Raw genomic sequence first — 16,051 nt, 5'->3', positions numbered from 1 at the left:
AACCAATCAGCATTACTTAAACACCTACTGTGCGCCAGGCACACACTAAGCATTTGAGATATAAAAAAAGAGGCAAAAGACAATTTTTGCCCTCAAGGAGCTCACAACTTAATGGGTCAGACATTTGGGTAGAATGAAGTGAGGAGAGAAGGAAGCTGAAAGGTAATTACTAGAAGACTGAAAGGAATAAAGCCCAGGTTTCTTCTCTCTATCTGTAACATGAATTATTACTTAAATAAAAATCAGAGAAAGCACTTGCTTTACATGAAGATTTGTTACACAGAATTCAATGAACTTGGATCAGTGAAGGATTGTTTCTGTAGTCCATGCCATAATAATGGAAATCGCTACTGACATGGAGACTTTCCTTGTGATGACATTTATTTTGAAGGCTTCTCCTCTGTGAATCTTATATTTTCAGTCTCATTTTGGGAAGCACTTTAGAAATCCAAAGTGCTTTCATATCTGTTTTCACATTTTATCCCAACAACCTTATTTGCATTTGGAGTTAATTATTTGTGACTGGAAGGGAGTTGAATGGGGAGGTAATATGGGCCCATGCATTCCTATTCCTCTGTATGTTAAGTAGGGAATATATATTTTTTTCATCTCTAGAATTTTCTTACAGTCTAATGATAGTTCCTATGGCTAGGTGGAACTTTTAAAAATTACCTTTTCCACTATCACCACAGTTTATAGCCATAATACTTATTTTATAGAGAGACAAAATAGTGTAAGGGCTGAGACAGTGCAGTATGGGAATGGAAAAAATTCTGGGTTTGGAGTCAGACAACTTGAAGAGGAAGGGCATAAGCATTCATGTAGGCTCTTCTATGTGCCAAGCTTTGTTTTTTAAATTGTATTTTTAATTTATGAAATAACAAGCATTTTTATAACCTGGTAGAATAAAGAAAAAGATGGTTACACATAAAACTGCAAATCTATTGTGTAAAACTTGCTATTTCTTTGAAATATATATACTAAAGTTATCATGCAAGTTTTTTCCTTCCCTCCCTGCCCCTGCCCTAGATATGGCTACTATTAGACACAAATATCTGTATCTGTATCTATATCTATATCTATATATATGTAAAATCATTCTATACATACTTCTGTTTATCAACAGTGTCCTTTGTAAATAATTTGGGCATTTATAATAGCCAAAGGTGCTTTTATAAAAGCTAAGGAAACTGGTGTAGACAGAGGTTAAGTTACTCGCCCAGTGTCATGCAGCTAAGCGTATGAGGTCAGATCTGAACTCAGATCTTCCTATTGCCAGACCTGGCATTTTATCCACTGTGCCACCAATGCCAGTTTTTCCACTTAGTACGTATATACCCTCTATCCACCTATCCTCTCTGTGCTTCATTTTGCTTCTGGTGAGAGGATCAAATGGGACGATGTGTATGGAACTATTTGAAAACCATAAAGCATCTTTTAAATGTTGCCTACCACCATTGCTGCCACTGCCACCACCACTGCCACCACTGCCACCACCACCACCACCACCACCACCACCACCACTACCACCACCATCACCATCATCATCATTGTTGTTGTCAGTATCATATCTTTAAAATAGCTTAAACTGGAGAGATTAAGAAAAGACAGTATTAGAAATAATCATGTAGATTCTTAATTATGGTACCTTGTTTTTTACAGGCCAGCAGTACATATATAAATTGGTCCATGCCCTTTGGGGCATATGGAGAGCTAAAATTGAGAGCCTAGAGTGATTTGTCTCACTCTTCCTTTGCTTTCTAAAAGTTGTTGGCTTTAGATTCAGGGGAAAGCATTGTGATAACTTCTTTCCTGGAGAGTGAGGACGATTCCTGGATTGACTATCTAACAGTTCTGGCTTATGGGCCTAGGGGGAAGAAAGAATAGAGAAATGGTATTCAAAGTGGTTTGCTTAATGAAGTGTTAATTTGCAGGAAGAAGGGTACTTGGAACCATTTTAGCAGCAAAGGTGCATATTCCTAAACTCTACTAATATATTTCTTAAATCCCCTGCTTATGCAACTTCCTTTTTGACAAAAAAAGTAAATATGATTTGGTTATATTTTTATTTCCTTTCAAAAAACTTCCTAATAAAATTTCCTCTGTTGTTTATTCCTATATTATTTCCTTTTGGTTGGTGGAGAGAGGTGGTAGAGAGAAGAAAAAGAATAAAGAAAAAAACACACACAAAATAAAGTGGCTTAAAAATCCCATCTTTAGTATTATAAAATAATAAAATAAGACCAGAGGGCTATGCTCTGTGGCCCCTAAGGACCTTTCCAGCTCAAAACCTGTCAGCGCATGATTGCACCAGGAGTTAGGGGGTTCTGGGCTCTACCATTTACTCACAGAGTGAGCTTAGAGAAGTCTCAGCCTCTTTGAAGTTTAGTTTCTTCAGCTAGAATGCAGATAATGATACTAGGACTGGACAGAATTTTGGGGAGGAAAGCATTTGATGAAAGAAAAGTAAGGTAGAGTATTAATCTAAATAACTACTAATGCCTTTAATGAACCCCCTCATTCAGTGAATATGGCAATTGAACGTATCCATAGGACTTGGTATAAGTTCTGGGCATAGTAGGAGCACCCTATGGCCAAACTGAGCACTGGAGAATAAAAGCCCAGACAATTAGCTTGGAGCTTTGCTTGCTGCTCATTCTGTTAGCTGTCATGATACGACAGCACTTAAGACATTTTTATTGTTTCATTATTGCTGTCATTATTCATTTATTTATCTTAGTTGAGATCTGTGATTCCATTTTCAATGGTATTGGGAACTCCTCAGGTGGAAACTCCCTCTATCCATGGAGCATGTACAGTGGAAAGGCTGAGGAGTCAGAAGACCCCAGTTCAAGTCTTTCCATTGAGGCTTAATAACTGTGTAAACCTATGTTCATTTAACTTGTGTAGGCCTCAGTTTCCTCGTCTGTAAAATGAGAGAATTGTATTAGATGGCTTCTGAGATCCCTTCCATCTCTAGACCCAGGATCTTATAGTCATCATCAACTTCTGGTCTTAAAGAGTTTTTGGCACTGAGAGTGACTTGCCCACAGGGTCACAGAGCTCACCTGTAAAAAAAGAAAGGTTGGACTAGATTGCTCCAAGGACCCTCTGAGCTCTTGATCTGACATTATATAATCATCTGTTACTTGTAGTCTATTTATAGAGTTGCTCAGGGCACTCAAAGATTGACTTGGCCAGGGCCACACAGACAGCATGGACTTAACTGTGGAATGAATTAGTGGAGGTAGCACTTGTGATGAGACCTTCCTGACTCCTCCTAGCTTGGCTTCCTATTCACTGTAGGGCCTCTTGTGAAAGATAGCGACTGGACTTGTCATTTCATCAGTTCAGGGAACTCCCTGAGGAGCTAGCCCTTTCCCTTGACCAATGAAGCTCAGCACTTTCTCTGAAGCTTCTAAAGAAAATTGAGAGGTTAATCATACACCCAGTATGGCTTTAGATGGAGACAGAACTGGGGGTAATGTTGCATTCTGCAAAAATTATTGTGGGCAAGCAGATTGTAGAAATGATTTCTAAAGCTCTAAGCCCCAGACACCATACACAGAAAACTGCCTTTCTGTTGTCATATGTTGCTTTACTTTTAAGCCAGTGTTGTTACATGAAAAAGAAAACTGTTACTAACAAATAGCTATACCATAGGGAGATATTTCTGGACATCATGTCTCATCTTCACGTGCTGGTGAGTGATCCTGGTTTCTTTAAGGCTATACCAGTAGAGTCCAAATTTTGCTAAATTTTGTCAGGCTGGAAAGGTTTTGAATATAGAACCCGTGATTAATAATGTTTGTCATCTGAAGACCAGACAATCTTGTTACCAAATAGACTGCAGGACAGCATTTAAAAAAAATTATTTGGAAGACCATCTTTAGTGTTTACAGAGAAGGGTTGTGTACTATAGCTTCAGGGTCTACTGATACTTAAGAAATTATGGAGCCCTGTAGGCTTGTGGTATTCGTTTGACCATTCTATTGTTTCTGAAATTCACTTGATAGAAGTGAGATTAAGTAAAATAGGGCTTGCACTTTTAGTTATTACATTGTGTGTGTGTGTGTGTGTGTGTATGTAAAAGTACGCTTTTCTTATCTCTGTTGAAACAGAATCTCTCCATCTTCTTTCCTACAGGGTGCAGCTTTAATTCGAATGTTGGCTAATTTTATGGGCCATTCAGTATTTCAGAGGGGTTTACAAGTAAGTAGCCTGTTTCCATTCTTTCTTTCTCTCCCTTTATTCTTCTTGTCAGTATATTCTTTTCAAAGCATATCTCAAGATTTAGGAAATCACCAATACAGGGTGGCTAAATTTGATTGAAAACACGAAGACTTGTAAAGGTAAGCAGCGTCTTTCAGTATGATAGATGAAGTTGTAGATACAATTCTCACCGTGTCAACTGACTGAACTTGAACAAGTGTATGAGTTTGCCTCCATTTAATGTGCCCTGCCAAGCTGAAGTAATTTTCAAATGTTCAAGAGCTAGAATAACCTGGGTTGGATTTGCTGAAGAAAAATGTGCTTCACTTCAATTATGTTTAAAAGTTGATATGGAGATAGACATGAATAATATTAACCTTGCTAGAATGACATATGTGAGAAAAGCTAATCGCACTCCACCCCTTCTCCCCCAAAGACATTTACCGTTGCTTCTGACTTAGATACACGGAGATTGGTTCTGAAAATATCTCAAAAACTATTTTTTCTAATTAATAAGTCTGTATAACTAGAAACACATTTTTCCAGGCTGAATATGGAGAATGAAGTCTATGCAGTGATTCATGGTAAAGCCAGTCTCTTAAACTGTTTGAAAACAAACACAAATATTGAAAACAATACAACTCCTTTATTCTGTTGGAATCTGTTTGAGTAAATCAGGTTACCAGCAGCTGTGATTGATGAATTATTTATGATGCATTCTGCTACTTAGAAGTGTCCTTTAAAGTAAATTGATGTTCACCTGAAATACAATTATGCTAAGACAGAGAGAGCAATCAATCTTATCTGCTCTTGGTAAGCTTTTCATTTTGAAATTTAAATAAACTACATCTGGGATCAGGTCATATTTTAGTACTATAATTCTACCTTTAACCAAAACTTACCGAGAGGTAAAATATAAAGTAAAAGTTAAATATGTTATGTCAACTATAGATATATAGAACAAAAGGGAGGGGAAGTACCTTGTAAGGAGGAGTTACTTCCTGCCTCCTTTCCTGCCAGCTCCCCAGATACCTTTGAAGCTTTGTACTAACAAGAGCTGGAATATGTATTCCGGTGGGATCTAATCAATTCTTCTTATATTGTGATCTATCAATCTGTAAGGCAGGTTTTTGCCAGTTTCTTTCCTTACTGTATGGTGAACAGACTATTATGTTCACAAGTTTATTGGGGAAATCACTTTCCTACAGATTTCTCCTTTAAGAAAATATATATATCAAATAAAATATTTTTAATATTTTATTTATTATACTTACATATTAGTTAAATTGTTATGTCATATATTTATTTATATTATTAAATAATATTTTTACAAAAGGAAAAAAAAAGAAATTGTATATATGGAGCATGTAGAGAAAGTTTGGGACCAGAGTCCTTGAAATTTACAAAATCTCTGGGAACTACAGATCTGATCTGGATATACAAGTCATTCCTCTCCCCCAAATTCTTCTAATCACTGTTCCTCTGTGAAGCTCAAAGTATGGTGGGTCCAGAAATGATCTGGGCTTTGCTCAGGGCAACACAAATGGGATTTTATTTACTAGCAATTGATTTATCTAGAGAGGTAGTATGGTGTAGCAGATAGAGAACTGGGTACAAAGTTTGGAAGACTTGGGATCAAGTACTGTTTCTGACACATACTAGATGTGTAAGCCTGGACAAGTCATTTAACTACTCAGTGTTCTGGGCAAATCTCCAAAATTATAAATTTCAGAATTTTCTCACTCATCTATTCCTCATATGAGTGAAATCATGGGTGAAAGTCCCTATCCCAATAATGTCAAATTTCCTGTTATATAAGATTTCTATTGTTTGTCCACAGAAGTTTTTATACATCTCTCAGTAGACTGAGCAGATAAAACAATTTTCCTTCCAAAATGTTTATTTCTCCAGAACTTGTTTTTATCATATATCTCCTTTCCATGCAATGCATGTTGTTAATAGACATTTATTTTTCCAGAAAATCATTGAAGTCATAATTTATCTAAGATAGCTGACGTTTGCTCCTAGGCTTCTGTTGTAGCCCACCTCTCTTTGGAGCCTGGATGCACACTTGCATTTGTCTTGTAGTACACGAATTGGTTAATTTTGAACTTGGCATGTGGTGCCATATGTTTGTCAACATTCCATTTCATTTGCTCCCTGACATCTCATTGATCAGGCAGATCTGTATCCTTCTGAACTTCACTTGCCACTGTATTTATGCTCATCCCTCAACCTGATTTAGTGCATCATCAGCAGTTTGGATTAGTTTACAGTAAGCCTCTGTGTCTGGGTGATAAATTAGCATATCTCGTGCATGAAGATGTATGGTGTACGTTCTGGAGTTGACCTCCTGAACAGACATTTTGTGTCAGGGAGCTGAGTGGTCATAGGGTGGGAAATTATAAGCTTTCTTGTCTTAAGAGGGCCCTGGGGAGTCTTGGCTTACAAGCTGTTGAAAGAGCTAATTTAGCTTGTCAAAATTACCACCTCCAGAAAACCTCCCCAATTGTTCCCATGTTCATTAAGGTTATTTTGTATGCCAACAAATCAAAGTTTATTACTTGAAATCAGGCTAGAGGATATAAGTGTGGGTGCAGGCAGACCTCATTTATGAAGGTAGTCTAAGGAGGCAGCTAGGTGGTGCAGTGGAGGTAGTGCTGGACCTTAAGTCAGGAAGATCCAAGTTCAAATGCAGCCTCAGTCATTTCTAATCTGTGAGATCCTGGGCAAGTCATTTAACTTCTACTGGCTTCAGTTTCCCTATTTGTAAAATGGAAATGATAATAGCCCTTGCTTCCTAGGGTTGTCGTGAGGATAAAATGAGACGATATTTTTGAAGTGCTTTGCAAACCTTAAAGTACTATAGAAACGGTAAATTAATTTTTAAGGTACTTTTTGAGCGCTCAGAACTAATTTCCCTTTAGAAAGGATGGTGTAAATTAAGTTTAAGCTCCCAGACCAGGCAACAAAAGCCTCTTAAACCTTTAACGTTCCTCAAATACAGCACTAATCATACTAGTTCAGTCTATACCAGACTACCATGCCTTACTTTTTCTGTGCAAAAATATATTCTGGCTTGGCTGGAGCCATTCCCATAGCAGGAGGGGCTGTCAGGGAATGACATCAGGTGATTTTTATTTGTGAAGCCAGAGTTGATAGCAACCAGACTGGGAGTTCCCATGGAGATGTAAATGAATTATCTTAAGTGTTTTGGACCAAAAGATTCTGTACCAATTGTCATTCACTGTCCATTTACTGGAATAAGAGAGAAGATTATGGAAGGAGTGGCTTGAGCTAAGGATAGGATTTCCTTAACAAAGGGAAAGGGGAGCTAATGAGTACAACCCAGGGATGGGTCTGCAAAGGTACCAGGTGATGACCAGCAAGTAACAAGCATGAAGCCTAGGCTGTAAGAAGCAACATGGCAAAGTGGGTAGGGCATTAGACTTGGAGCTAGAAGCTTTGTGATTCCGGATGAATCACATAACCTTTCTTTGCCTCTCTTCTATGTAAAACTAGATGGGAGATGGGTTCAGTGACCTTTGGAGTCCCTTCTAGGATGACATCTATGATCTTATGACTGTTAGGTAACTATTAGGCTTTTGAGACTAAGAGAATCCTAGAAACTCAGAGCAAGAAAAAATCTTAGAGGTTATCTAGTCAAATATTCTTATTTCTTAGATGAAGAATCTGAAGCCCAGAGAAGTGGCTTCTCCAGGGCTACCTAAAAAACTAATGGCAGCGCTTAGGACAAGAATCATGGTCTTTAGAATTCTGTCTGGTTCCCTAAGTGGCACCTAGGAGCACCCTTCAACTTACACAGTGGATCCCTCATGGACCGCTACTCAGATTCAAGGTACTTTGTGCATTCACATTCCTTAAAACCATAAGCCCCTAACGGTGTGCTCACCATTAAGAGTGAGATGATGCAGTCAGTTCCAAATGAGAGCATTGAATGAAATGATATAATGAGAAAAGTAAGTAGCAACAAAATGTTTCCCTCATGGACCTATAGCAGGCTCTCCCACAATTGTGCATAACATCTATGAGAAGAGGACCCATTAGGACTCATGGAAAGATATACATGTAGGAAATACAAGTGGCCAGGATGAATTCTGAGGGGCACATATGTAGGGAAAGTCAGGCAAGCAGGAAAAATGCCTATCAATGTGCCTGTAGGAAGGGACACATGTATAGGGAACATATATGGCCAGAGTGCATCTGTAAAGGGGGCACTTGAAGCCTCTGATGCTGCAGGGAAATTGGTATCTTCTGGAGGTATCCTATCTTACCTTTCCTGAGCCTACTTCTTGCTACTTTCTCATAGACTCCTCTGGACACTGTTCTGCTGAATGGTGCCCTATTAGACATTGCTCTGCTGAATGAGTCTTCTTAAGCTTCTGGCTCATTTGAAATCTGTCAGTATCTGTCTGTGAGAAATGCGCTCGCTCTATAAAGAACAACACTCGTGAAGCCAGGAAAGTTCTTATTTTATTTTACATTCATTGTGAATGGGTAACTCCCAAAAGGAGCACACCTGCTCAAACAAATGCAAGGTTATTTATTTACTATTCCAGATTCAAATTTCCCCCTTTGTTCCCCATTGGCTAGAGGCAACTTCCTGAACCACCTATTTCATATTCTCTTCCTTGATATGTTCCCCCTCCCTTGTCATGCATCACATGTGCATTTAAGTTGGCTTGCTGCACCCTGGGTGGGGGGGAGGCGTGTGTTGAATAATATTAAACAGCTGTTAGGCATGCATCTAAGCTTCTGACCTTTTACTTGATCAGAAGCCTGGTTCTGCTATGTCACATCTCTGATTAGAACCAGTCACCTCTGGCTTACATCCTGTTATCTCTGCTGCAAAGCTAGGAGTAGTTTTAATCTTGTGGAAACAGAATTCCTTGTTTTGTTTCTCACTTCTTGTTCTGTCTGGAAAACCCTCTTAATAATAATCTGGAATGCAGATCTGTAAAAGGCTTTATTCCTTACATTGTCACAAGCCAAGGCAGGGAGAAGTAACTGTTGGTGTGTGGAGAAGGGCATCTCTATAGGGGAAGTGGGCTTCTCAATGTTAAGCATTTTCCACAAATACTTACAGTATGTGGAAAACACAATTATGCTGGGATCATAACTGGTCAGTCACTGGCCTTGGGGGTAGTTTATAGTATTTCAAGATGGGATGAAGAGACTTTCTACTTGATTAGTTCAGCATTGCCCTCAGGTGGTCCAAGACAAGGTGTATTTTATCTTTTGGTTGTCCTTGGCTCTAGAACTGGGATAAAGGAAGGCAAAACATAAGAAAATTGATGTGAACTGGAGACTACTTTAAAATAGGCTTACTGATGTGAAGAAATGGAAAAATCAATACCCCTCTTTTCAGGGGAACAGACCCTTTTTTTGTTTTTTTTTTCCCCCTGCTACTTAGAAAAGCAGAAAACATTGCTAAAACCAGCAAAAATGCCCTCCCCATCTTTTGAGCTGTCCTGTCTTGTTAACTCAGAATCTTGACTCAGAAACCTCTCAACTCACCATCAAGAGATCCTCCTCGGCTCCAGGTGCCAAGATCTTTGGAACAAAAAAAGAAAAAAAAAACCAGAGTCCTCCGTGTTAGCTAATGCCCTCAGTCTAAATCTTTTCTTTAGAATCCAATTCCTGTTCTTGGGTCTTAGGTCCTTCTGTCAGAAACGTCCCCCTAGTCCTGGGGTACATGGATATATTCCAAGGGGCCTGTGAACTTGAATGGGAAAATATCTTGATAGTTGTATTTCGATATGTTTGGATATTTTGGTAGTCTTATGCATTTTGTTTTATGCATTTAAAAAAAAAACATCATTCTGAGAAAGGGCCCATAGGTTTCACCAGACTTACAAGGGGTCCCATGATACAAAACGGATAACAATCTCACCCTAGCTTATGTTGGAAATTCCATATAATTCCTACTTTAATCTCTGAAGGTTAGACTATAAGATAATAGTTATTTTCTTAAAAACTACCAAATAATGAGGTTCAGTGTTCTTTTTTTGAGCCTCAGCCTCTACCACTCCCCAGGTAGATGAATAGATGGAGAAAAAGGGAAGTCTAAGGAAAGAGGCCATTGTTTCTTCTGCCTTCTGTCTTCCTCCTGTGTAGGAGGCTGTACAGATCCAATTTCTTGGTCTTTCATATGCAGATCATAGCCCACAGCCTGAGTAGAGCTTTGGAGGCACTCTCTTGTTAATGTCCAAATAATGTGTCACCAATTAGTCCCAACAATATGCCAATGATGTCAATTAAGTGCCACTAATGAATCCTGTGAAGTGGTCTGATTATTCAAATTCTGGAACCAGTTAATGTATTTTTACAAAATTTTAACTTTGAATAGTGAACTAATTGGACCTAGTTACAGTAGTAAATCCTTTAGAAAACTTAAAGATAGTTTCTTTGATTGTTCCGAAGACAACTAGGACAGGGAGGAAAATTGGAAGCCTACTCATCATTCTGCAATGGCCTCAGGTGGAAGAGAGTAGGTGAGCTGAATCGCTGGGACTATGGAAAAGAAATAAAAGAAGGCTACGAACAGGCATCTAGCCTAAATGAAGTGTTCCTTGGGGTTTACACTGACAGGAGGCAGTACAAATCCAAATCTATAGTGAAAATCCATTGGAAAATTTGATTAGCTTTAACAGAACTTTACTTAATAGCTTGATAAATTAAGATGAATGCATAATATAAATGTTATGGATGCAAAATTAAAATCAAGCAAAAATATTAGATATCTACTATGTGCAAGGCACTTGGAAAAGATTTTTTTTTAAAATAGTCTCTGCCCTCAAGGAGCTTATTAAGATTCAGCAGAATCAATAATATGTGGACACAAATAACTATATTACAAATTAGAATGTTCTAACTGCCCAGAAGAGCAGAGAAAGTAAGAGATTCAGGGAGGAATGACTTTTAGCTGGAGGGTCAGGGAGAGTTTCATGGAAAAGGGGCACCTGATCTTGGCTTTAGTGGAAGAGGTAGATTTTACCTATAGAGATGTACAAGTAAGGCTATTCTAGGTCAGGAAGACAGCATGTACAAATGTGTGGAGGTGGAATAGGGCAGAATAACACCATAGAGTCCATTTTGGCTGAAAATAATAGTATGTGTGAATTAAGTAAATTCAAGAAACTCTAAATGTGTAGTATGTAAGTGGGCATACAAGGACCTTACATTCTACTGCAGTATATAATTATCAGTATATACTAGGAAGTAAATATGAAGGATATGCAAAGTATTGATGTAAAGAGCAACTTAGTATTTATGGGATGATAGGCAAACTAGCTATCTGAAAGAGCCACCATGGGCTTATCAGTGTCTGAAGGCAGCACGATGGCTAGTGTGAGTACTTCCTCGAATGGCTGTTCAGAAAGGAAGTTGTCAACCAGAGCGAGAGTAGAGGAGATGCTAGAGCAAGTAGAATGCTGCTGGAAGACAGAAGTGGAATGGTAGTCTAGGGATCATGGACTAGGATGAGTCTGAAGAGGAAAACCATGCAACATCATTGTTATTGTTTTTGTTCAGTTGTGTCCAACTGTTCCTGACCTTCTGGACCAAAGCATTTCAGGCCCTTCTATCCTCTACTATCTCCAGAATACACTGCAACCTGTAAAAAATTAGTAATTATCAAGAGCCTACCAACATATGACCTGGTAGCTTGTATTATACATCAACAGCTCACTCCTCTTTATTATCTGAGAGACAACAAATCCTTTTACTATAGATATAGATCTTAAAAAATCTTGCAGAACTAAACCAATAAACTATTGGAATGGAGCCTTTGTCATCTGCAATTTCCCAGACATAGCATTGATCCCTAGAAACACTATTTAATGCCAAATATTCATAATGTTAATAATAATCCTTATAGATATAATATTATAATTATATATAAAACATATGGTGGTATATGATATATAATTATAATATGTATACGTAATGTAACACACATGATATATATATATATATACATAATATTGTAGTAATGTTATATATAATGCAATAATGTAATAATCTTAATATTCATAAGAGGAGGCTGGTAGCTCAGTGGATAGAGCATTAGTCCTGGAGTTAGCAAGACCTGAGTTTAAATCCAGCCTCAGACATTTCCTAGCTGCATGACCTTGGGCAAGTGACTTAACATCTGATTGCCTGACAATCTGAACTGAATCCACTGGAGAAGGAAATGGCAAACCCCTCTAGTATTTTTGTGACCCAACGTCACAATGGGTCAGACATGACTGAAACTACTGAACAAAAACAAATTCATAATCTCCAAGCTACAATGAACAAAATGCTTTCAAAATAGAAAGACAGAGTGGAAGATATAAAAATCATGTCAGAGTAGAAGGAGATGTCTGTGACCCCCAATGTCTCACCTGCTATTAGACAATATACTTTCATTGAGTCTACTAAGGATGAGCATATGTCCCATTATCTTTATTTAACTAATGAAAGTTCTTTTATCCACCCGTGCACTAGTCCATAGAACATTAAATATGAAAAAGGAATAATAGCAGGAGAGTTGACCCGAGACTGTTAATGTCTGAATTCCATTGAAAAAGTTTAGAACTGGGCAGTAATGATATAATGACAATATAGATTTGAAGATCTTTCCTACCCATTAATAGGACATGTGACCTGCGTATGTCATAGGATGTGTAAGTCACATGTGGTGGGAGGAGCTTGCTGAGAGGAAAAGGAAAGTATAACAGGAAATAGAGAGAGCTGAGGGAAAGAGCAGACATGGCTGCGTTGTGAATGATTGCTGCTGTCAAGACCCCAGCAGGGGCTTTGAGATGAAGTGGTTCTCTGCTGTGATATTGTGTATTGAATTCTTTGCTGCTGTGATGGGTTGGGGCATACTGGTTTTGGAATCTGGTCCTTTGATGACTGAATAAATGGTTTACTTCTGTCTTCTACAGGGTGTTTTTCAAGTCTGGACACATAGGCAAAAATGAATATTTTCAAGAAATGAAATGATTGAAATATTCAACAACATTTTATTTAATTGGAATATTAACAAATAACATCTTCAATATGATTTCCATCATTTGTGTTGCAAAGGTTGATGCTCTTTGCAAGACTCACGCGAACTCGATGCAATAACTCAATTACTCCACATTGCCATCAATTTTAGCATATTCACTCTTGGAATATTAATATGAAATCATATGATGTTATTTAAAGTTGAAGATGTTATTTGTTAATATTCCAATTAAATAAAATGTTGAAAATTTCAGTAATTTCATTTCTTGAAAATATTCATATTTGTCTATGTGTCCAGACTTTAGGAACACTCTGTATATGGAGAGTCCCTTATATTTTGTGATACAGAACCACATAGGCATTTTGACAATTATCGTCTCTGTTGTGTTTATTGCCTTGCTAATACAAATGACCAGCTGGCATTTACTTAGTCCTTTGTGGTTGGCATAGTACTTTACATCATATTATCACACAATAGTATATGTTATTATTGCCATTTTACAGATGATAAAACTGAGGCTTAAAGAGGTCTGGTGACTTTCCTGCTGTCAGGTAGCTCGTAAATATCAGTGGTGGAGTCCATTGTAGGTCTCTGTTGACCCCAAGTTCAGCCCTCTTTCTACTGCTTGATCGCTTCTAAGCCTTTGTTCTTTCATTTGTAAGATAGTTTTACAAAATGATCTCTAAGGTCCCCAACAAATTTAAATATTATGATCCTATAAACAGAGCCCCAGGGGCTGCTTATACTGGGAGAAAGGAAGAGGAAGCAGATGATGGACAAGAAATAGAGCAGTAGTGTCATGGATGTCAAAAGGAAGGGAGTATGTCTGTTTTAGTTCAATATCCTATAGTTTACTTTCACCCATCATTGATCTTTCCTTTGCCCTCTGGGTTATCTGTAGGTTTGATTCATTTGGTAGTAGTGTTCCTTGATTACCAGCCAGCCAGCCTCATCAGAGGAATTTTCATGAAAATATGTTTTACAGCAGTGAGCAATTTGGGGCAGCAGAAGGAACTGTACCCTTGCAAATCTCACGAGCCTAACCTTCTCCCAGGGCAGTTAGGTGACACAGTATATGGAGCACCCAAGCCTAGAGTCAGGAAGACCTGAGTTCAAATGTGACCTCAGATACTTACTAGCTGTGTGACCCTGGGCAAGTCACTTAACTCTGCCTTGGTTTCCTCATCTGTAAAATGAGCTGGAGAAGGAAATGGCGAACCACTTGAGTATCTTTGCCAAGAAAACTGCAGATGGGGTCACGAAGAGTTGGTCATGACTGAAATCACTGAACAACAACAGCAGCAGAAGCAGTAGCAACAGCAACAGTCTCCTATATTGTTATGGTCTCAGTGCATTATTCAGATACACCACCTGTCCAAAATATCTACGTATGTCTGCTAATGTGTATATATGTATGTGAATGGATTTTGTGCAGTCTAGTGATTTCATTTATCTAGAGAACTCATGGTATGGAGTCTCCCTCCACTGAGATATATTGGCAACTCCTCTGTAATTTACAACCTTCAAGAATTGCCTTGGGCATTAAGAGGTTAAATGGCTCCTCCTTGGTCACATTGTTGGTATGTGTCAGAAGTGGGACTTGAACCCACAATCTTCCTGATTTTCAGACCATCTCTGGATCTTCTATGCTGTGTTGTTTCACACATGCAAACCCCACCATATCTTCCCTTCCCACACCCACTCATATATGTGACCCTTTGAACAAAAACTCTCTGCATAAAATACACTCCATGGGACTCTCAGCTCCTTAAAGTCATTTGCCCCTCCCTAAATAGAACATGGGGACATCTGGTTCTGGGTCATTTCCCTAGGTGCTGCTTTAGTATTCTCACTTTCATTATGGTAGCACCAGCTTCCCTTATTAACACTTGTTCTCAAAAGGCATCAAGAATAGAACGGGTTTTATTAGCACAGTAAAGGGCACAGGAGGAAGGATTCATACTCAAGCCTGTACAGCAACAGGACCCCTAAAAAAACAAAGAAATAAAAAAATAGAAATCTTGTCTCACATAAGCTTAGCCAAACAAAAAACAAATTCTTCTGTTAGCAACATCCAAAAATGCGTCTGTTGTTTTGTATCTTAGTTCATCATTTCTCTGTCACCTAGTGGGCAGAATTATTCAGTCCTCTGGAATCACAACAGATCATTGTACTAATCAGATATTTTAAATCTTATGGAATTATTTTATAATATTGATGCTGTAGTTTAAAGTGTTCTTCTGATTCTTCTCATTTCCCTGTGAATTAGTTCATATAATCTTCTCAACTGTCTCTGAAATCATCTCTTTCTTCATTTCTTAGAGCACAATAATACTCAATTACATTTATATACTGTAATTTATTCAACCATTCACTGGCCACTTCCCTAGTTTCCATTTCTTTGTTAATATGTAAAGAGCTGCTATGATAATTTTTTTTGTCCTGGCATTGACCAAAAGTAGTGTTGACAGGTAAAGAGGCATTCACAATTTTAAAACTTTGGGGCGGGGGAGGCCTGATTTCAAATTACTTTCTGGAATGGCTGAACTAATTCACGGCTCCAACAAAATATCAGCATGTTCCTGCAGCCTCTTCCACATTTTACATTTTTTTTTGGTTAGGTTTGCCAACCTGATGGATGTGAGTTGGAACTTTAGAGTTGCTTCAATTTGCATTTCTCTAATTATTAATAATTCGGAACATTTTTTTTCACATGGCTGTGCTAGTTTTTTTTTCCCTTGAGAACTGCTTGTTCATATCCTTACCAGTTGGGGCATGATGCTCATTTTTAAAAAATTCTGATCAGCTCCTCAGATATCT

General features: G+C 38.1%; 1 protein-coding gene across 1 annotated transcript in view; it reads left to right on the top strand.

Moving 5' to 3' along the window:
- Positions 1–16,051, top strand: part of TRHDE (thyrotropin releasing hormone degrading enzyme) — a 245,548-nt gene that overhangs the window by 88,071 nt on the left and 141,426 nt on the right. The window contains exon 4 of the mRNA XM_036758545.1: positions 4,147–4,212. Coding sequence (XP_036614440.1) covers positions 4,147–4,212 — 66 coding nt within the window. The remainder of the gene's footprint in view (positions 1–4,146; positions 4,213–16,051) is intronic.

The sequence above is a fragment of the Trichosurus vulpecula genome, chromosome 5 (assembly GCF_011100635.1).
Source record: "Trichosurus vulpecula isolate mTriVul1 chromosome 5, mTriVul1.pri, whole genome shotgun sequence".
Taxonomy (NCBI): Eukaryota; Metazoa; Chordata; class Mammalia; order Diprotodontia; family Phalangeridae; genus Trichosurus; species Trichosurus vulpecula.
Note: the sequence above shows the minus strand (reverse complement) of the source record. Positions and strands in the feature narration are given on the sequence as shown.